The sequence below is a fragment of the Natrix helvetica genome (assembly GCF_964273705.1).
Source record: "Natrix helvetica genome assembly, chromosome: 6".
NCBI lineage: Eukaryota > Metazoa > Chordata > Lepidosauria > Squamata > Natricidae > Natrix > Natrix helvetica.
In genome coordinates this window covers 63,401,648-63,424,693 of record NC_138553.1, presented here as the reverse complement: position 1 = coordinate 63,424,693, position 23,046 = coordinate 63,401,648, and the positions used below count along the sequence as shown (strand labels likewise).

At 41.3% G+C, this 23,046-nt stretch overlaps 1 protein-coding gene across 3 annotated transcripts in view; it reads left to right on the top strand.

Moving 5' to 3' along the window:
* TSPAN12 (tetraspanin 12) overlaps window positions 1-23,046 on the top strand; it is a 73,944-nt gene that overhangs the window by 19,976 nt on the left and 30,922 nt on the right. For all 3 annotated transcript variants that reach the window (XM_081958412.1, XM_081958414.1, XM_081958413.1), the window contains exons 3-4: window positions 5,894-5,976; window positions 7,987-8,122. In XM_081958412.1, the coding sequence (XP_081814538.1) occupies window positions 5,894-5,976; window positions 7,987-8,122 (219 nt within the window). The remainder of the gene's footprint in view (window positions 1-5,893; window positions 5,977-7,986; window positions 8,123-23,046) is intronic.

Here is a 23,046-nt window from a genome sequence, read left to right as displayed (position 1 = left end):
GTGAATCATTTTCATTTAAGTGTTTTGGGAAATGCCTATGATCTGTATGCGTAGTATCTTGGCCTGAAGTATAACTGTATAATTTGGAACTTTCTGCAATAGTTTCATTTAGATTTTTCTTGACACTTATTAGAGTTGTGCAGCACTTTAGAAATAATTTGACAATAGTGCTTCAGAGCAGTTCAACATAGGATTGATGCTTTTAAGGACAATTTTATGTTTGTGATCCTGTGTACTCCGAGATACCATTTTGGAATCAAATGCAAAGCAATGTCCAGCGTAATTCCTGGGGTCAACTGCTTATCATTAAATTGACTGGAGAAGGTGTAGGGGGAATCCTTTACTGGAAATGTGCCTATTTGAGTTTCATATATGGCATGGGGACAAAAAGTGACTATAATCATCATACTGTGGTGGCTTTCAGAGATGCTTCTCTGCAAATAGCCTGCCGGTGAGGTTGGGTTTTAGGGAGTAGAGATGATTGCTGCTACTATACCCACCTCCTTGCAGTGTATTGGCTTCCTTATCTGAACTATCTGAGGCAGTGGCTAGGTTGGCAGTGAAGTTCCCTAGACCAGTGGTCGGCAAGCCGCGGCTCGTGAGCCACATGCGGCTCTTTACACCCTTTAATGCGGCTCTTCTGTGTGCCGGGCGCCTGCTCCCCTCCCTCCTCTCGGGCTTCAGAGGGGAGCTTCTGCAAAAGCCCGGGCGAGTGACAACAAGTTGCCGCCGTTACGAAGTCTCCGAGGCTGTAATTTTCTGAGCTGTGCGCGCGTGCCTGTTTTCCACGGCGTGGAGCAGCGGCGAGCGATGATTCCGGAGGCCATCAGTGGGGGGGCAGGGTCCCCCCTCACGTTCCTCATCTTCCCGGATGGCTCCCGGAATCATTGCTCGCCGTGCAGAATCTTGCCGCTGCTCGTGCGCACAGCTCAGAAAATTACAGCCTCGGAGACTTCGTAACGGCGGGAACTTGTTGTCACTCGCCCGGGCTTTTGCAGAAGCTTCCCTCCGAAGCGTTCCGAGGGAGGAAGGGCCAGTTGGGAAAGGGGCTTTGCTCCTGCTCCGGGCTGTAAGCTTCCCTCCGAAGTCTTGGGATGTTCTGAGGAGCCCCCCAAGGCAAAACGCCGCTGCCAGGTAGTTAAAAGTACCTCTCTGATTCTGTCAGACTCTGTCAGTCTCTCTCTGATTCCCTCTCTCACTCCCTCTCTCTGTTCCTCTCTCTGTCTGTCTGTCTGTCTGTCTCACTCACACACACACACACACTGTGGTCATCTTGTTGAGTGTTCCAATCACATTTGAAACATTCAACAACTGGGCCTGCATTTATGGTATTTTGCAGCATTCTGCAGTCATAGGACCAATTTTGGAGAGAGACACACACAGAGTGAGTGATTAAGTGAATGAGTGAGAGACAGGCACACCCACATACACAGAGTGACAGAGAGAGAGGAAGGGAGGGGAGAAAGACAGAGGGAGAGACAGAGACAGACACACACACACACACACAGAGTGAGTGAGAGACAGACAGACAGACACACACACAGAGAGAGTGACAGAGATGGGGGAAGGAGGAGAGAGAGACAGAGATACAGAGAGAGAGAGACAGACAGATAGACACCCAGAGAAAATGACAGAGGGAGACAGAGAGGGAGGGAGGGAGAGAGAGACAAAGAGCCAGAGAGAGAGAGAGAGAAAGAAAAAGAAAAAAAGAAAGTGGGAGAGAGAGATGAAATTAAAAACAACAACATACAAACCTGACTTACTCAAACTATCCAAGGAAATGCAAGGCCAATGTTCGCATTAGTGGTTGTGACTTTGTCAGTCATTGTCAGGATGTAATTTTCTCTACATTGTAAGGCAAATTTTACGGAATTTAACGTTATCGATAAATAATATCGTTCTAAAGTTTTTGTTTTATTAGTTGTGTTATTTGTATCCTCCCGACCTATGTGGATACTTGCATGCAGAATATTCTCAATAAAAACTTATTGAAACTAAAAACAGTGTACCATCCTATGTATTTTCGGTTTTAAAAATGTGGCTCTCAAAATAAATTTCAATCATGGTTTTGGCGAGATTTGGCTCAGTTGAAAAAAAAGGTTGCCCACCACTGCCCTAGACTGATGGTACCAGGGGATTTTAACTTGCTTTCCAGACCAGGGGTCTATGATGGCTTGGAAATTTATGACTGCTAGGGCAACAATGGATCTAACTCATATTCAGGATCCCAATAACACATCAACAGTCACATGCTAGATTTGTTTTTTGTGTTATGGCAGTGGCAACATGGTTGTGGAAATTACCATAAGTACCCTCCATGGCCAGATCACTGTTTGTTGACCTTGGAGTTCTCTTCAGCCACCCTTACTTCAGGGAGAAAGGATCTATTGAATTGGTCCCCCTCAGGGGCCCAATGGACTCTTTGGGGATTCAGAGAGAATTTGGAATTGTCCCTGAGGCTGTGATGCAGTTTGACTAGCTCAGTGGTGGGCAACCTTTTTTTTCAACTGAGCCAAATCTCGCCAAAACCACGATTGAAATTTATTTTGAGAGCCACATTTTTAAAACCGAAAATACATAGGATGGTACACTGTTTTTAGTTTCAATAAACTCTGGCATTTGAAGCACGCAAGTCTTAAAGCTGTCAAGTTACAAGATCCTTGCACCCCTAACCCTTTAGAAAAAAAACCCCAGGGTCTTCAAACCTGACAGCTTGAAGACTTGTGGACTTCAACTCCCAGAATTCCTCCTCCAGTCATGTTGGCTCAGGAACTCTGGCATTGAAGCATGCAAGTCTTAAAGCTGTCAAGTTGCAAGACCCTTGCACCCCTAACCCTTTAGAAAAAAAACCCCAGGGTCTTCAAACCTGACAGCTTGAAGACTTGTGGACTTCAACTCCCAGAAATCTGAGAGTTGAAGTCCACCAAGGGCATCAATCATATTAGCCCAGGGATCTGCAAAATTGGCTCTTAAGACTGGTGGACTTCAACTCCCAGAATTCTGAGAATTGAAGTCCACCAGTCTTAAAACAGCCAACTTTGCAGACCTCTGTGTTAGCCCAAAGCCTGGCGCTGGGCGGGCCTTACTCCCCCATTGGTGGAGCCCCAAGAAGCGAGGAGGGAGAAAAAGAGACAGAGGCCAAGGAGCTCCCCCCCTCCCCCTCCCAGCAAAAATCTAACCGGGGAGCCGGGCGGGCAGTAGCAAATTAGCCGATCACGCCGCGTGGGCAGTAGCAAATTAACCGATCACGCGGCGTGATCGGCTAATTTGCTACTGCCCGCCCGGCTCCCCGGTTAGATTTTTGCTGGGAGGGGGCGGGGGGGGAAGCTCCTTAGCCTCCGTTTTTTTTTCTGCCTCCTCGCTTCTCGTCCCCGCCCGACTTCAGGATCCTCCCTAATCATTGTGGGTCGAAAAGAAAAAAGGGAAAGGGGCGCTTGTTTTGAAGTGCCCGAGAGGAGGGAGGGGAGCGGGCGCCCGGCACACAGAAGAGCCGCATTAAAGTGTGTAAAGAGCCGCATGTGGCTCGCGAGCCGCAGCTTGCCGACCACTGGACTAGCTAAAGCCTTGCTTGCTCTTTGAAATGAAAAGGCAGAGTTTGGGGCTGATTTTGAATTAGAATATTTGTGATCACCTCAGTTATGCTGTACTGTGGAGTTTTTATGTGTTACTATGGGACTTTTGTTTAATGTTTTTTTAACTATATGTAAGATGTCCAGAGTCATTGTTAGATAGACAGCATTTTTTGTATATCCCATCCATCCGTCTGTCCGTCAATCAAAAAATAGTTGATGCTGCATGATGATGACAGCTGTCTAAAGCAACTTAAAATCTTGCTTTTTTGGCATATTCATTTTTAGGACAATTATCTATGGTTAGAACTGTTAGCTATCTGCTGATGCCAGCACTTTCTCAGCCATGTTTCTTTTTCTTTCTCCTTGTTCTTGCTGCCTCTTCACCAACCTACTCTTATTATGTAAAGAGTAATCAAAGATGAACATCTCCCATTTGTCTTGTCTTCCCTCTAGTGGTTTGGTAGATGTATCAACACCAAGAGGACAAATGACCAGTGCTAAAAACAGAATTGGAAGGATAATGGCAAGGAGAAAGCAAACCTACTTTAGATGAGGAATTACTAAAAGCCATTTCTTTAAAGCAGCTTCCAGGTTTGCAAACTTCAACTTTTAGAATTTCCCAGCCAGTGAGGCCATTGCTGAGAATTTTTAGAGTTGACATCCACAATTATAATGGCCACCTACACATAAATTGGAAATGTTAGGCTTATGGACCTGGTACCATTCATTGTTCAGTGATTCATTTGCAATCCTGTCTAGAATATGTGGAAAGCAAATCAACACTTCCTCAGAAACCACAGATAGATGTTAGGTATGCATAGTTTAAAGGATTATGTGTAAAGATGTAAATATTTTTGCACAATAGAATAAAATATAAGATTTGCCAGAATGTGAATGGTGAGCGGAAAAGAGCTTTAGTAATTTCTGAACCACTATTTTTTTTTAAAAAAAGACAGGAATGATAGGCAATAGCTACTAATGAACTATCTCAGGGGTTGGCAACCTTAAACACTCAAAGAGCCACAAAGATCCTAACTGGAAGCACCCCCTTCACTGTTCAATTCTGGAGCCAACCGGAAGTCGGGTTCTCCCACCATAGGGTCTCCTCCTAACGTGGCATCCTTTTTCCTCTGCCAACTGGAAATCCGCTTCCCCCACCATAGAGTCTCTCCCTAGGGTGGCGTTCCTTTTTCTCTACCTATCCTAACCGAAAGCCCTATCAATTGTGGAGCCGACCAGAGATAGGAAGCCACAAAAGAGTGATGAAAGAGCCACAGATGGCTCCAGAGTTGTGGGTTGCTGACCCCTGAACTAGCTCTTTTGTTGACTACATAGTTCAATCTGATATCTACCATAGCTGAAAGTCAATTATGTGCCAAGGGAACATGTTACATCTTGCCTTCTATTTCAAATATTATAAGATTCTGTCCTATGAATTTATGTTATATGCTGCTAAATATGATATTTGTTCACCCATCAGCTTGGCTCTTCTCATAGTTGCATTACCCTTGAAGGGAGTGAAGAGTAAAACCTAGTGGCATTGTTAAAGATGCTTGAAATGTTATCCCGGATTACATTGTCAAAATGATCAGAAGTGGCAGTTGAAAACTCTTGCTTTCCTCTAGATATGGGTGTTATCTCTATTGTGCCTAGGAAGCTAAATAAACTATACTATTAATGTCTATTCATGGTTTTCTGTAGGCAGCTCATTATCCATGTCTGATAACAATGGGTTTTAGATTTTTGCCAATTTTCAGCCTTAACAAGTGTTGATTTTTTTAAACAGCACCCATAAACTAGTTCTCATGAGTTGGGTCTTTATTTTGCTTCAAACAGAAATCCCCCCCCCCCCATGCATCCTTGTTTAAGAATGGCTTTCCTTCTTTGGGGGAAGTAATCTTACAATTATGCTCTCATAATTGCATACACATAGGGGGAGTGGCAGCTTCTTTCACAGACAGCTGGCTTTCTACCCCAATTCCATGTGGATTTCTGTTACGAAATCTCTGCTGATATATTAATCCTACCACAAGCAAAAAATAAAAGCTAAAAGCTTATTCTTGTCCCTGAGATGTGATTGTGCACTTCTAAGAAAACCAGCCAAGATTGAAATTGTCCCAGTGAGAAATTTTCTCTTTCACAGTATTAATAAATTAAAGAAGAGCAAAGTGCTACTTTAGAGGACTGTACTTTAATGATACATTTGCTTTGCCATTAAGTAGAGAATTTTTAATGCAATACTATGCTGGTTATAACATTGTTTTAATAACTAAGCTTGCTCTATCTTGTATTTGCTAAACAAAATCCCTATTTTATTTCAGTTGATGTCCATCACTGTGTTATGCGTCTCTGCCTGGATGAGAGATTACTTGAATAATGTTCTCACTTTAACTGCAGAAACAAGGTAGGCATGTCTGATCAGTTTAACTGGACTATCTGAGCAGAAGGATCCAGCAAAGATATGGAGCGATTTCTCAAAAGAGGATTCCATACTCCCAGTATCCCCCTGTCCATTTCCCTTGATTCTGCCAAGTTTACATCATTCCAGATACTATTTTTAATCTTATTTAATTTATTTTAAATAAAGAAGCTTGCATGCAAGAAAGCAAAATATCAATTCCAAGCAAAGCATCTTACTGGAATGCTTCTGGGCCCTGCTGACATCTCAAAGGCATTTCGTAATGACCTTGGGAGACAGAAGAAGAGCCACACACTGGACAATTGTCTTATAAAATATATCTCAGTTCACAGAATATTTCCCCCATATTTCTGGATTGTAAAAGGAAGGCAGGGGAATAGTCATTTTGCAAAATTCTGTTAATGTGATCTTATAATAGAGCTTGAACTCATAGCTGCACTTCTCATCTCATTAGCCTTTAAAGCCTAACACATTTCTAGCACTGAAAAGTAATAGTGAGATGCTTAGCATCTCACTATCAGCATCTCCTCCACACAGACAGAAATAAGGTGAGGTGGTAGAGAGCATCCTGAGATGTAGATGGAGTGGTGAGTTAAGTTTTATGATTGGCCGTGGCGACTACAACTGCCATGGACTGCTGAAATCTGAAAACCAGTAGATAGAATCAGAATGATAGAAATTTCACTTACAATACAGTTACAACAGCTGAAGCTCCAAGTATGTAAAGTCCTTGACTTGCGATCGGCCAAAAGTCCTTGACTTGCGAGCTGTCAGCCTGGTAACCAAAGGGCAGCTCTCATTGGCTGAGATGCGCCTGGCTGAAGCGGGACTTTTACTGTAAGCCCATTGGTTGCTCTGCTTGACAGCTCCAGTATAAATAGCTGTCAAGCAGAATGTGGTGCTGAAGTTGTCATTATATGGTTGTCTATTGCTGTTATTGAAATAAAGGTTGTTTTGAGGTTACCTCAGCATGTCTCTGCCATCTGTTGTCCAGAATTTATTAAAGTAAATAAGAGTTTCTTAGTAGCCAGAACATGTTCTTTTAAAAAACCATATATCAGCAATGAACTCTTGCTTCATTCTGTCTGTGATGTGTTTGGCACTTAACCATCATAACTCTTTGATCTGTGATCTTTTTATTCTCTTATTGTATCATTTCAAATTGTTAAAGTCTTATTTTTGTCCTTTATGTGGCCATTCATTTACTCTGCTGTACTTTGTTCTACAAAAGTGAGGAGAGGGATGTATTTGCTACACACAGGAGGAAACAGTGTTGCATCCTATATCATTAAAATAATGTGCAGTTTGACTCCAAATCTCACCTAGTCCAACTTTCTAAAGGTTGCTAGACAAATGCCTTGGAGAAGCATGTGGTATTGGCAAAAGTCATTCCTGAGTGATTTATTTAGTGTGTTAATTAGAGAAATATACTACCTCTAAACAGGGAAATTCTATCATGACTAATTGCTAAGAAGAAGTTCAAGAAAATTCTTAGCTCATTTTTCCCTCTGTCATCTGTGGACCTGAACTGCATTTCCAGAAGCAAAAAATAAAATCTATTGTACACATATTTTTGACAATTAAAAGAGGAGTGGTGAGAATTGGAATTGTCACCACTCCTCTTTTAGAACAAATTCTCAGGTTATTTAATATTCTGTTTCTTGGAAGATTTCATTGTAGCTCATACTTTACTCAGTTTACTTATCCCAAAGTAGTTTGATGTCGACAGTGCATATTTTAAATTGATGTAGCAGTGTGAGTTGCAATTCCAAAATTAATCGTTAGATAATGAATGCAAGCAACTTTAGCTGATAGATAGATAGTAGATAGATTATTTTCGTTTATTCAAAGGGCATTATCGTCTGATAACAGAATCTTTTAAATAAGAAAATAATTTCTGCATTCTTTCCCCAAAAGAATACTATTTTCTAAACTGCTTTGTGGGAAAGCTGGGCTCTCCTCTATAAACTTGATCTATGTTTCATTTATTTTCAGAGTAGAGGAGGCAGTTGTGTCCACTTATTTTCCAGTTGTCCATCCAGTCATGATTGCAGTTTGCTGTTTCCTCATCATTATTGGAATGTTGGGCTACTGTGGAACAGTGAAAAGAAACCTTCTCCTGCTTGTATGGGTAAGATTTCTATTTATTAATTGATGTATCATTTAATGTTCAATTGAAGAAATGTTCTGTTAATGTCTTGTTAATAGTCATTGCCATTAAAAACAAGTGCCCTTATTAGAGGTAGGGAACCTTTAGAGGTTCAAGGGCTCGCCTAGGTTTTGTAAAGCATGCTAGGGGCTATGTTCCAATAGCCAAGAGGGTTCAGGTTGTTTAATGTCTGAAAATCTACAACATTCAAGGCCCCACATTTTGCCCCACATTTTGCCCTTTTATATCTTCTGGTCCCTCTCTCCCATCCAAGAATGGTCCAATTATTTGGTCTACATGCATTGGAGCTATGGAAGGCATGCTGGTAGCCAACATGTGGACTAAGCCATGTTCTTTATTCCCAATTCAGATTTTACCGATAGGTGCCAGTGTTCGGAAATTAGATCTATTTATCTTTATTTATTCTTCACATTTCTGAACTGCCAGTCTCCTTCAAAGAGGAACTCTGGGCGATGTACAATAAAATGTCAGAATATAAAAACAGTCTGTAAAAATTAAAATGTTAGAATTACAATTTCAAAATTATTTTTTAGAAGGAGACAAGAATTATCAAGACCTGTTAAAATTAATTAAAAAGGCGAAGGGAGGGCTTTCAGGCCACCAACCAGCCCCACGACTGAATGCTTCTTTGGGTTCTCCATGTTAGGCTACAGAGCATGTTTTAACTTCTTTTCAGAAGGTCAGGAGAGTGGGGCCTTCCATGGAGGGGAGAGAGGGGGGCAACTGATTATCAAACTTTTACTGGGACCCATAACTTCTGAGTGAGTTCATTGCTCAATCTCAAAATTCAGTTAGCCTTGTTTGCTCTCCATTCTCTTTAGCTGGGGCGCACTAAGCAAGAACAGTAATAAAACTAGAAGACAGCACAAGTGTAGCTTGCATTTGATTTACTCTTTTCTTTGGTCAGCAATGCATGCTGAAAAAGAACTTTAAAATAGTAGTTGATTACAAACAAAGTAAAGAGTCAGCAGGGTTTGCTGGCTGCAAAAAAAGAAGAAAAAGAAGACAAAGACAATTTTAAGCTGTATTAACAAAAGTAGTTTTCAAATCATGGGAAGAAATAGTTCCACACAATTCTGCAGCAGTCAGAATCCAATCCCTTCTATAACAAGCCCTTCAAAAATTTTAAGCCAGTGGGTTTTTCTGCCTTTGAAAGTCTCAGAATAATGTTTTGTTTTATAGTGTTTTTGCAGAGCAGTGAAAAAAACAAAAACAAAATGAGCCAATTGAGTTTAGTCCTTTCTATTTTTTTTCTTTTGTTTATTTGAAATGCCAGTGAAGGGGGAAAAAAATCCTAGCGATTGCTCTTTAACACAATCTGGAAGTAAACACATGTACTGTGTGTAGAGCAATCAAACTTCATTAAATCAAGCCTAGACATTCCTGAAGCTCTTAACCAACAATTTTTCACTCCTAGGAGCCAGAAAGCCAGCTCTTGCTGGCTCAACTGATAAGCAAAAAAAATAAATGATCTTTTCCTAAATACACTACATTTCTTGACTAATTGTTAAATAAGCTGTTTACAGTTGTAATGTGGAGATGCACAAACAGGAATCAATAATTCATTCATCACACTAATAAAGAAAATGTAGTGGCTCAGAGGATGAGCTTATGGTAAAACCAGATGAACTGAAGGATAAAGAAAACACAATGAAATAGTAAGACTTTTCTGCCCCTTTTATTTTCATTTCTGGGTTTGTTTGTTTTTAGAACTGAGGAATTACGGCACCTATTAAATTGAATTTACTCCAAAATTCAATCCTTCTCATTTAATTCAATGGAAAATAAATGACTTTCAGATTTTTCTTTAAAAGGTAGTATTTTGATCAAAGTTAAAATATCCCAGTCATAATACAAAGCATATCATATCAGGTATAAAGCAGTGTTCTCTGACCTACCGAAGCCTCATGGTAAACCATATAGTACATGATGAACAAATTCTACTATATTGTAAGACTACGTCAACAAAACCTTGCAAGTCTGAAGGCACAAACCTCAACTGTTTGATCCATTAGGATGAGCCCTTCCTAAATTTCTTTCTTTGACTTTTAAGCAACTACAGACTCCTATTTCTCTTGTCCTCGGCATTAGCTCTTCCGCCCTTTACGCAAGGTCATTTTTGCATTCTGTTACAGTCATTGACTAACATTCATTTCAGTGATAAAAAAGTGATGTACTATGGACAAGAGAGAGGTGGGGGGAGGGAAGAGAAGATATAGCAATCCTTGGGTTATGACGGCAATTAGGACCAGAATTCCCATTGCTTAACCATAGCAAGCAGTCCCAGTTGCCATTGCTAAGAAAGGACGATGTGGGTAAGGCAAGGATCTAACATGATCACAACTTATGATTTCCTGACAGCTTCCCTTTGGTGACTGCCATTTGCTACAACATTATAATTTCAAGGCAGGCCATCAGCACGTGGTTCAGAGTTACATGATTGCAGAGATAGTGGGACAGTGAGAATTACAAGGACTGTATAAGTGTCATTTGTTCAGCCCTTTCATAACTTTGAATGGTTGTTGAATGAATGATTGTAACTTGAAAGTTATATATATTGTTGGAAACATTGGGAAAATGAACGAAGATACTTCAAGAAAAGCTCTGAAGGGTAAGAGGAGAACATCAAAGAACACAAGGCAGAGCCAGAAGAAGGTGGAGAGACAAAATTAAAGACACACTATAACAACATCAGTGGTTGACACCACCAGAAGAGAAATAGCGAGAACTTTGTATCTCCCTTAACACTCGAAATGGTAAAAGAGGAAGTAAAGAAGAAGTTAAGACTGTAAACAATCATTTCTTCATTTAAGAAATGATTGTTTACAGTGGAAAAATCTGTTGCCTTTATTAGTCCAGTGTATTATATTTGAAGTATGCAATATTATAATAGGAATATTTTTGAATATTAAAATCTCATTACTGATGCTGTTAATAGAATATCTACTATGATTTTAAGAAAAGAAAATATACCCATCATAAAATATAAAACAATTATTAGAAGGCAAGCTGACATATTTTCCCAATGTGCTAGTATCCAACTTATGATTTCCCTTTTTCTCTGTATGACAATCATATGTCATACAAAAACTTTATTTATTTTCTTGAAATATTTTTGTATAAATACAAGGCTAGGAGGCATTTTTTTTTCAAGTATGCTTACTAAGTGCCTCATGCTGCAACTATTCAAAGTTTTGGTACTAAAAGAACTCTGCAATCAATCTTTACAGCAGTCACAGCATCAAGCAGTCATGTTCTTCATAACCGACACACATTTATGACTGTTGCAATGTCCCATGGCCATGTGATTGCCATTAACAAACTTTGCAACCACCTTGCAACAAACAGAATTCATAAAGTAAACACCTGTGCTTAGTGACTGAATTACCAGTCCCAATTGTGGTTGTTCAATGGTGACTACATAATTGAATACTGTATGTTGAGTCTTTGCTTCATAATATAGCAATTCCAATGTTTTCAGTAAAAAGTGACTAATGTAAGACAGAGAGGAAATCTGTTTGCTAGTAAAAGAGACACATGGCACCAGATTAGTTGCTCTTTCCTACATGTATTGAAGTAAACCTATTACAGGAATAATAATCTAAAACAAACTCATGACTTTCAAACTCACGGCCTGTGGCCCGAATGCGTCATGTGCTGACCATGCTCATGCCCAGTGTAGCGAAGGGGGAAAAAGTCACAATACATCATGTGATGATGCTGTGACAACACGAGTTTGACATCCCTGGTCTAAAATAACTAATAGACATTTGGTTGACCATGTGCTCTTGATTTCTGCAAGTTTCATATTCCTATTCTAGTATTTTTATGTGATCCGTTGCAAGAGTCATGCTGAGATTCTACTAGAAGAGCATACATTTCAAAATTTACCTAATAAAATATGTAATATATAAAATTAAATACAATTTATAGACAATAAAATGACATTGGGGTTCCTGTATTCTGTTTGCCCCAAGTTTTCTTTCTAACGTCATCGTTGTCTTCACTTACTCACAAATGCTATCTGGAGGTAAAATATAACTCAGATGGAAGCCTTTTGGTTTAATACAAGATATGTCTAAACTGAACTGACATGTTTAGCCAACCTCATACCATTGGAGGCTCACACATTTATTATCTGTTACTGCCCTATTTACACTTATTTGACAGCTATTGGAGCAGAAAGTTTTAAAATGAGAAGGCTTCCATATGGTTAAAATGAAAGATGGGTGCATCTGTATCAATTGGCTGCATTAAATGAAAATAAGCTGGCTAACTGAGCATAAGCAACACCAATGAAAGCTGACCTGGACATATAGAAGAAAGTGGCCACAATTATCTGCCTAGATTATATAACATTCGGCTTGAGATATATCAATATGCTTCCTTGAACTTCCAAACTGTATATGTATGGAAGTATATTGCTTAAAAGAAGTGCCATCTTCTTTATGAGGTTGCTTTTAATTGTGTAATATTTTAGTTCTTTTATAGCTTGTCACTAACGGTAAGTATTTTGTTCTGCATTTAAGTGAAGATTAGGTGACTGTGTTGAAATGTTGATTTGTTCTTACATGTTAATCATTTTTTAGCTGATAGTAAGCTTTTTATCTTGTTAGTTAAATAATAGGTGAAAATATAAGAGACACTCAATAGCCTGATGCTATGAATCTCCTAAAGAGGGTTGATGCTGCATCAGATGAATGAAAACACTTCTGTTCAATTTCTTATCTGTGGCCTGTGATGGTTTATCATATTTTTACAGTGCCTTAGCCACACTGCCCTAATTTCCACTTTCCAGTTTCTGATAAGCAGTTTGAGTTGAATCTGTGAAGGCCTTAATTTCCACCTACCTTTGTGGGAGGGTATGTGGAATTGAGGACATTTATAAAAGTGGGTTTCCTTCTAGAGACTTACTAATTGTCATCCCACCTTCTTGAAAATGAAAACAATGAAGAAAGGGGAGGAAAAAATTGCAGAGATATCATAGTCCTTTGGGAATCTGGTTAGCTTATACTTCCTAATTTAATGGAGCCATAGTCCCCAGGATTGTCATGCAGGGCCTAACATTGTTACTTTCTTCAACTGTCAATTCTTGTGAAATCTGTGACGTTAAAATGGGGATCTAATACTTTGGAGGCCATAGATGTGAAATGTTTTACTGGGATTCTTGATCAAATACTTGTAATGTTTATGGAAATATAGTCAACATGTATGGTACTGGGTTATCTTTGTTTTGGGCTTCGTTAAATCTATGAAACTAAAGCTGTGTAGGACCAAAAAAAAAAAAGAAGAAGAAGGAAGAAAGGGAGGGAAGGAGACCTCATGTATAGCCTCCAAAACATAGTCCTTTAAAGCACATTTTCCAAGACTTCAAGAAGAAAAATTTCCACACAACCTTCCGAAAATGTCCCAATTTAAAACTAATCCATTTTTTTTTGAGGTTGCATACTTGGATGTTTCTGTCTGCCATCTAATATTGTTCAAAATGACCAGGAGATCAGTAAAGCAATTAGCTGGTTAAGAAAATGGCTAATTGCAAACCTGGCCTAATTATTGAAAGTTAGCTTATACTCAATGTAAAAAAAAGTTTTATGTCATAATTGTTATTAAAAGATCTTTTTCTCTAAGGAAGCCATGTGTTGGAGCAAGGAAATTGTTGAGGAGTATAAATATCCCAGCAATAGCTTTGGGGAGTGTATTTAAAAGTTTTTTTCCCTTTTCTTTTCTCTGAACTGTCTTTTCCATAAGCCTTTTGCAAAATGCATTAAGTCGGAACCACTAATGTTTTGTCTGTTTAATGAATTTTTTAGCATAAGCCTTGTTGATTTAATAGGAGAATGTGCTGAAGCAGTACAGTGAAGTATAGTTTAAATTGCTGACCACATAATTAATAATTTCTTCATTTCTGCAGTGTTAAGCTTTATGAACATCTGTGAATTAATTTCACTATTGCTATGAATTCAAGTAGTACAAAGAACCAGGTTTATTGTTCTGCTTTCCTTTTTATTATTTTTAGCAGATCTAAAGAAAAAAGGAAATGGGGATAAGCAGGGTAATAATGGTAATTACCTTCTTTTACAGGGACAATTTTGTGTTGTTTGTTTTTTCCCCACTAAAATATTCTGGTGTTTAAGATAATGGCATTTCAGTAGAACATTAAAATCTCAGAGAATAAAATATGCTATCCGTGTTGGTGGGGATCAGCCCTTCAAGCTTCAGTGAGTGATTAAGCTTCCATTTAATTCAATGAGAATATGGTCATGGATGGATCTTTCAAGATTAGCTCATCTCAGAACAATCTATTTTCCTGAATACTGAACATTATAGACAGCGATAACTGTTTTCTATTATATAGCAGCAATGTTCTGATAATAGCATGAAATTCTGCATAGTAAAGTGAGACAATCACATGAATATCATTACTAATTTCTTAGTCTTTTTCTGTGATTTGATTAATATAGGTACTCTTTTTGTATTGTACCCATAAAGCTCTTTTAAAGTGATTTTTCTGCCTTTCATTCAATTCTATGGCTTCTTGTCTCTCATTCTTGCCATTTGTGTGATGATGATTTGTGAGTGGTTTTAACTAGCCTTCATAATTGCTCTCTTCTAAGGAAAGTACCAAGTTTTTACTTCTATATCTATCCCTACTTCCAGTAGTTATCATGATTGTAGAGCCTTCATTATATTTCTCTGAAATTTGCCATGTGTATTACACACAGACAACTGTTTTTATGCAACTTTAAATGGATTCAGTCTCAAAAAATAACACTGTTATGGCAATAAGGGTTATTGCAAACCTTAAAAAAAAACAGATTTTAAAGAAATATGTCTAAAAATGTCCATCAGTTTTCAGTGATATTTTGCAATCAGTTCAGTATAATGCTTAAAGGTGCTGGTCTAGAAACCAGGAAACTATAAGTCAGTGATGGCGATCTTTTTTGGCTCATGTGCCAAAAGCGAGGGGGTCGTGTGCGGGCATGCCATCCCCACTGTATGACCCCCAGTGCACATGCGCGCATGACTATTGTGTATTCTGAGACAGAATAACTCTGAGGCAGCTCTGAAATCAACACTCCTTTATTTAACAGTAACTAACAGTAACAGAACAGCGGGTGACCATTTGACAGCTATTTATACAATGGCTGTCAAACGGGCAGCCAATCGGTTAAACAATCTCCCGGCGTGTCTCAATCAATCAGGTTCCACCTGGCTCCAGCTGGCTCCCCGTGGTCGTAACCATGAGGACTTCGCACCCTTCCCCCCCCCCCCGGATCGTGCAGGCGTACTGGGGGTCATGCAAATTGCGGGGGGAAGCCGCCTGAAGGTCCTTGAAGGCTCCGGAAGACTAAAAATAGCCCTACGGACAAACCGGAAGTGACTTCCGGTTTGCTCGTAGGATCATTTTTCATCCTCCGGAGCCTTCAGGGAGGCCTCCGGAAGGCCTCTGAAGGCTCTGAAGGGCTAAAACTGGCCCTACGAGCAAATCGGAAGTCCATTCCTGAACTTCTGGTTTGCCCGCAGGGCCGGGTTTTTGTGCTCCATAGTCTTCAGGGAAGCTCCTGAAGCCTCCAGGGGGCGGGGGAGACTGTTTACTATGGAGCCTGGGGAGGGCGAAAAATGGCCTCCAAAAAAGGTTGAAACTGACAGGGCAACGCCTTGCGTGCCCTGACAAATGGCTCTATGTGCCACCTGTGGCGCGCATGCCATAGGTTCGCCATCCTGGCTTTAAGTTATAGTCCTATCTTAGGCATGAAAGCTGTATGGGTGACTTTGGGCCCAACCCATTTCGTAGAGTTGTTGTGAGGAAATCAGGAGGAGGAAGGAGTATTAGGAATATGTTTGCCACCGTGAGTTACTTATAAAGTAATAAAGACACGAGAAAAATCTAATAAAAATAAATTTCATCCTGACTTAAATCGTCCTATCAATTTCGTCTTGTTGGGTAAAAGCAGAAGTGCTAGTGCCTTTTATGTGTTTATTTTTGCCATACTAGACTAGATAATAAAGGCCCCTTTCCCAATTATTACACTGAACTGAGTACAAGTTAGAATGGAAAAAGTGGTGAACTGTTTCCAAAGATGGGCAGATAAACTATACACAGCTCCAACTGATACAGTATTTAAAAAAAGACAAAAGCCTTAGCTTGATGGAATCCATATTTCTGACCACGTTGGCTTGTTCTAGATACAGAAATGGTCTGTATTCTTCAGTGGAATGGAAAATGACATTTTTCACATTACAGTCATAATCTTTCTGTAGCCATTTGCTTATACTGCAGTGTTGAGCAGGGCTCGGATTAAGCTTTGAATGTGCTCTATAGTAATTTCCACATTGTTATGTGCTCTTGATATTTTTAACATTTTAATTAGGCAATAAAAATAAGTGCCATTGTGTGATTAAAAATTGTGAAAGTCTTACTGGAGTTTTTCTTAAAAGTGACATAAGAAACTAGGGTTTTGTTGTACCCAACAGAATACAGAATAATAGAATTGGAAGAGGACCTTGGAGGTATTTTGGTCCAAATCCCTGCTCAAGCAAAAGAGCCTATTCCAGGGGTGTCAAACTTCATGGCTGGGGGCCGGATCCTGCCCATGGGGTGCTTAGATCTGACCCTCAGGGTCACCCTAGAAACAGCCAATTTTTGCTGGCAGAGCTCTTTGACCACCACAGGCACCCCTGACATGAGTGACGTATAGCTGGACACCCCCACCCCACCTCCCGAGGTCAAACACAACGCTGAGGCAGTCCTCAATGAAATTGAGTTTGACACCCTGCCCTTTACTATTTCAGACAAGTGGCTGTACAGTCTCTTAAAAGCCTCCACTGATGAAGCACCCACAATTTCTGAAGGCAAGCTATTTATTTATTTATTAAATTTATTTAAGGTTTATTGTTCTCACTGTTAGGAAGTTTCTCCTTAGTTCTAGGTTGCTTCTCTCCATGATTAGTTTCCATCCATTTGTTTTTTGTCTTGCCTTCGGATGCTTTGGAAAATAGGTTGATCCTCTCTTCTTTGTGGCAGCCTCTCAAATATTGGAACACTGCTATCAAATCGCTCCAGTCTTCCTTTTCTCAAGATTAGCCATACCCAATTCCCACTACCCTTCTTCATATGTTTTAGTCTCCAGGCCCCTAATCATCTTAGTTGCTCTTCTCTGCACTCTTTCCAAAGTTTCAGCGCCTTAGAAAAACCTGTTAGGAACCTATCTCGGCACTGAGGATAGAGATCTCTTCAATAATAGCCTTTATTAGGAAAATGGGTGAAAAATAAATGTTTGGCAAATAATAACAAGATGAAATTTTTTTACTATAACTTGGTCTAATCTTACCATTGTACAGTGAATATGTAAATTGACTTGCTTTTCTAGTAAGCCAAGCCAAAAATGTGTAACAAATGTGTTACTGTATTACTTTTTAGGCTCTCTTAAGATTAGATGTGCAAACTGCCAAATATGTGAGTGCGTCAGATGAAATCCAGAGATTTGTGTGTCTTGCAGATAAGGCTTTACTTTAAGATACAGTCTTTTAACCTCCTCATCTAATTTAAGGATTTGTGTATTTATATTTATTCCTATGTATTTGTGTTTTAATTTGACTGTACACCGCCCCGAGTCCCTTTCGGGAGAGGGGGCGGTCTAGAAATCTAAATAAAAGTAAAGTAAAGTAAAGTAAAGGCTTGCATGTGAAATGACTTTTTTTTAATGCCATAAATTCTAGAATGAATTGCCTTAGGGTCCTCAGAGAACCCTAATACTAAATAACTTTCTAGGAAACCCTATTGAGAAGATAGGAGAATTGGCGTTGTTTTAGCAATCTCTCTTTGCTAACAAAAGTATTTTTGACTAGACACTTTATATTTGAGACAGATGAAAAGATGTTTCATTTCTGTTCAATTATGCAAGAATATATGGATAAATACTTGGAATTAGGCATGGCTGGTTGAGTAACACTCTTCCTTAACCCAACCCAACTTGTGAGGAAATTAGGAGGAAGAAAGAGTACTATGCTGCCTGTAATTATTTATAAAAATGATAAAGGCAGGTTTAAAAAAATCTAAAATATAATTTAAAAAGTTTAAAAAAATATTAACTTGAAAAATAATAAAGTATGTCGTTTATATATAAGGCAGGCAAAGGAGCACCATACTCTTCTGGAAAAATATACATTTTGTAAATAAACAATCTGTTAGTATCTGTGCACATCATAAATCTTAAGAAATAATTCCAGGATGAGTGAACCATGTAGTTTGGAACTGATTTCCCTGAAGAGAAAAGCTACATTTCTTTTGTTGACCTAAGATTGCAATTTCATTCACAGCTTATCTGTTGTGGAACAAACACAACTTTTAAGGATCCGGTGACATTAATTTCTTTTCTGGATGACTCCTCCCTCCCTCCCCAGTTTGGGAAAACATTTCATCAGGCATCCAAAAGGGACCAGATTTTGATTTGGCACTCAAGAATTCAACTTCCAATTATTTTAAGCAAAATCTAAAAACAGTATCTTTCAGAGGGATCCATGTGCGGTTTCGTAGGCTTTATTAGATTTTAATTACTTTGGAGTAATAGTAATCTTAGGCTACAAAAAGCAGGGCTGTTGGGAGGTTTTTGGCTCGACTTTTCCTTTCAAATTCGTGTTGGAAGTAAATAATTTTTAAGAATGGTGTGTGCTAAAAGTAATCTGCTAACTGGTGGGAAATGTCTGTATGTCATGCTTTTAAAAATTTGGGAATGTTTTGCATATTGCATATCTCAGTTTTTTATTTTATTTCTCTAAAGATTTGATTCTGGGCCCTATGGCATCTCTAATCACTGCTGCAGTAGAGCAGAGGTCTTCAAACTTGGCAACTTTAAGACTTGTGGACTTCAACTCCCAGAATTATCCAGCCAGCAAAGCTGGCTGGAGAATTCTGGGAGTTAAAGTCCACAAGTCTTAAAGTTGCCAAGTTTGGGGAACCCTGCAGTAGAGGACAACTAAAATCTCATTGCATTGCAATGTGAAAACAGAATCCAAATTAGATTATTCATCCTTATCATCATCATCACATCACCTCACCTCTAGTCCTTGAAATCTTAGTTACCGAGTTTATGAAAAGCCTGTGCAATATCTACAAATATGTTTTAGGTTGTTGTTCTGAACAACCTAGGAATGTAGGCACTCCAATCCATTCTCATTTTCTTCTGGCTTTTTTCTAGTTCACCCAGGATTAAGATTTCTTGTCCAATTAACTTGTTTGGTTCTCCTTGGATTATTTTAAAAATCTGCTACTAGGGATTTTAATACTTCATTAAACCTTTATGTTTATTTGCTAATGTCTGACTCCTGTGTATATTAACAATATCAATGCAAGTATTTGAAAAATAGACATTCCCATCTTGGTCCGTTGGACTAAAAATTATAATAAACAAACATGCCCTTATCTTTATAAACTGCAAGTATGATGATGGAAGACAATGCAGAGAATTCTTTAGTCGGTACTTCTAAGCTTCTTCCTTTCTTTAGAAACTGTGGGCACTCATAGACAAACTCAAGGTCTTTCATGCCTTTCTGAGCTGAGGCCATAACCCCATCACCTTTTTGATAGCTAAGTAGCTACAGTAAGCACCAACAGTCAGGTCATCATCCAGGCTGTGGTATCAAAGCAGTTCATTCAGGAGTACTGAGAGAAATAGGGCAAACAAATATGAGAGAGAAAGGAAAGAGATGGGGTAAGAATGTAAAAGTGAATAGGATTCATATGGTGTCTGTGTGTGTGCATGTGTGCCTGCCTTTCAAGCAATCTTGGTGTCAGGGTTCCCACGGATGCCCTAATTAAATCATGAGCCTCGAGCCAAGCTTCAAAATAAATCCAGTTATTTATTAGGAGCTTCATGTTGGCATCTACGATCTAATTTTGGAGGGGGAGCCGGACTTCGCTGGAATAACTGAGACCTGGTTGGGCCACGAGGGAGGCTTACCCCTCGTGGAAATGTGCCCGCCAGGCTATCGAGCATTTCACCAGCCTCGGGCCCAGGGTAGGGGCGGTGGGGTAGCAGTGATTATCCGGGAAGACCTAGAGCCGAGAGAGTTCACTGTGCCGCAGACATCCGGGTGTGAGTCCCTTGCCGTGAGATGGGGCCCAGGGAGGCAGTTGGGCCTGCTGATAGTATACCTGGCTCCTCGCTATACATCAGCGGCCCTGCCTGAACTCCTCGAGCTGATCGCATCGGTGGCGGTTGAGACCCCCAAACTTTTAGTGATGGGGGATTTCAACCTGCCGTCGATGGGAGAAGCGTCTGAGGGGGTTCGGGAGTTCATGGCTTCCATGACAGCCATGGACCTGACCCAATTAATTCAGGGCCCTACCCACGAAGGGGGCCACACGCTGGACCTTGTCTTTGTCTCTGGCCAGTGGACGAGTGATCTGGGAATAGGGGATTCAACTATTATTCCCCTGTCATGGTCAGATCACTCACTTCTCCGACTTGACTTCCCTGGTGCTACCCCCCGCTGCGGGGAGGCGGAACCGGAAGGTATTAGATGGTTCCGCCCCAAGCGCCTGATGGAACCAGATAAGTTCCAGATGGAGCTTGGGCCACCTCCTGTAGACCTGACCCGCCCCCGGGTGGAGGACCTGGTAGACGCATGGAATAGTGCGACTGCCGGGGCCCTAGACCGAGTGGCGCCTTTGCGGCCTCTCCTGCGGCGACGAACCACCCTGGCCCCTTGGTTTACCGAGGAGCTAAGGGTGATGAAACGCCACAAGAGACGCCTAGAGAGTCGTTGGAGATCCTCCCGTTCCGAATTTGACCGAGCACAGGCACGAGCCTACTTGAGGACGTACCTTGTGGCATTAAGAGCGGCCAAACGTCAACATTGTGCCGCTCTTATTGCGTCCGCAGATAACTGCCCTGCTGCCCTGTTTCGGGTGACACGCTCCCTCTTGTTTGAGAGGCCGCGGGAAGCCCCTTTACAGGGCAGAGCAGAGGAGTTTGGGAAATATCTACAGGACAAAGTCGCTCAAATCCGGATGGGATGGGCCCCTTTCAGTGGTCCAGTGGAGGCGCCCGAGGCGAGTCTTGAGGGACCGTTCTGGGAGGAGTTTGACTCGGTTGCCATCGAGGATTTGGACAGGTTGCGTGGACGCCTGCGACCTAACACATGTTTATTGGACCCGTGTCCCTCCTGGCTTGTACTGGCATCCTAGGAGGTTACACGCGACTGGCTCCTGGGCCTAGTGAACGCTTCGTTGGGCGAGGGGTCTCTGCCGGCCGCCTTGAAAGAGGCGGTTGTGAGGCCCCTGCTCAAGAAGCCTTCCCTGGACCCAACGGAGCTAGTTAATTATCGTCCAGTCTCCAACCTTCCCTTTTTAGCGAAGGTTGTAGAGAGTGTGGTGGCACAACAGTTTCCACGTCACCTGGAGGAGAATGATTATCTAGACCCGCGCCAGTCCGGCTTCCGACCCGGGCACAGCACGGAGACGGCCTTGGTCGCGTTGGTTGATGATCTCTGGAGGGCCAGAGATAAGGGTTGTTCCTCTATCCTGGTCCTATTAGATCTCTCGGCGGCGTTCGATACCATCGACCATGGTATCCTGTTGCACCGGCTAGAGGGGTTGGGAGTCAGGGGCACCGTTTTACGGTGGTTTGGCTCCTACCTCTCTGGCCGGACGCAACGTGTGTTGGCAGGGGAGCAGAGATCGACCCTGAGCCCCCTCACGTGGGGTGCCACAGGGGTCGGTGCTCTCGCCACTCCTGTTCAACACATACATGAAACCGCTGGGCGAGATCATCTGTGGCTTTGGGGTGGGATATCATCTGTATGCTGATGATACTCAGCTGTACATTTCCACCCCGAACCACCCCAACGAGGTCGTCGAAATGATGTCCCAGTGTTTGGAGGCCGTACGGGTCTGGATGGATGGCAACCGACTAAAACTCAACCCCTCCAAGACGGAGTGGCTGTGGCTTCCGGCCCCCCGGTTCAACCAGTTGCTTCCATCTCTGGCCATCGGGGGCGAGCAACTGGCCCCCGTGGAACGGGCGCGCAAATTGGGCGTCCTCCTGAATGCCCGGCTGTCCATGGATGACCATGTAACAGCCGTGGCAAGGGGGGCGTTCCATCAGGTTCGCCTGATGCGCCAATTGCGCCCCTTATTGGACCGGGATGCCTTACGCACAGTCACCCATGCGCTGGTGACGTCTTGCCTGGACTACTGCAATGCTCTCTACATGGGGCTTCCCTTGAGATGCACTCAGAGACTGCAGTTGGTCCAGAATGCGGCCGCGCGGGTGATTATGGGGAGGACCAGATACTCCCCTGCAACACCTCTCCTGCGCGAGCTGCACTGGCTTCCTGTAGTCTATCGAGTGCGTTTCAAGGTTTTGATTATGATCTTTAAAGCGCTTCATGGCACAGGACCTAGTTACATGCGGGATCGCATCCTGCCCCATACATCCCTACGACCAATCCGCTCACACAGAGAGGGACTTCTCCGGGTGCCGTCCACTAAACAGTGTCGGGGGGTGACACCCAGGAGCAGAGCCTTCTCTGTGATGGGCCCAGCCCTGTGGAATGACCTCCCCCGTGACATCAGGATTACTTCCGATCTCCGCTCCTTCCGTGTAAAGCTTAAGACCCACCTTTTTCAATTATCTGGCCTGGCTCAACCGTAGTTTTTCTTATTCCTCCTGACAGTCCTTTTAAATTTTAAATTGTGTTATTATTAAGGGGTATTTTAATGGTTGATTTTTTAATATTCTTAATGTGATGTAATTGTTACCTCCTCCGTGCATGTATGTCTCTGTATATGTGTGTATTTGGATGTTTATGTGTTTGCACATATGTTTTTATGTTTTTATATGTTTTATTGTACGCCGCCCCGAGTCCTTTGTGGAGAGGGA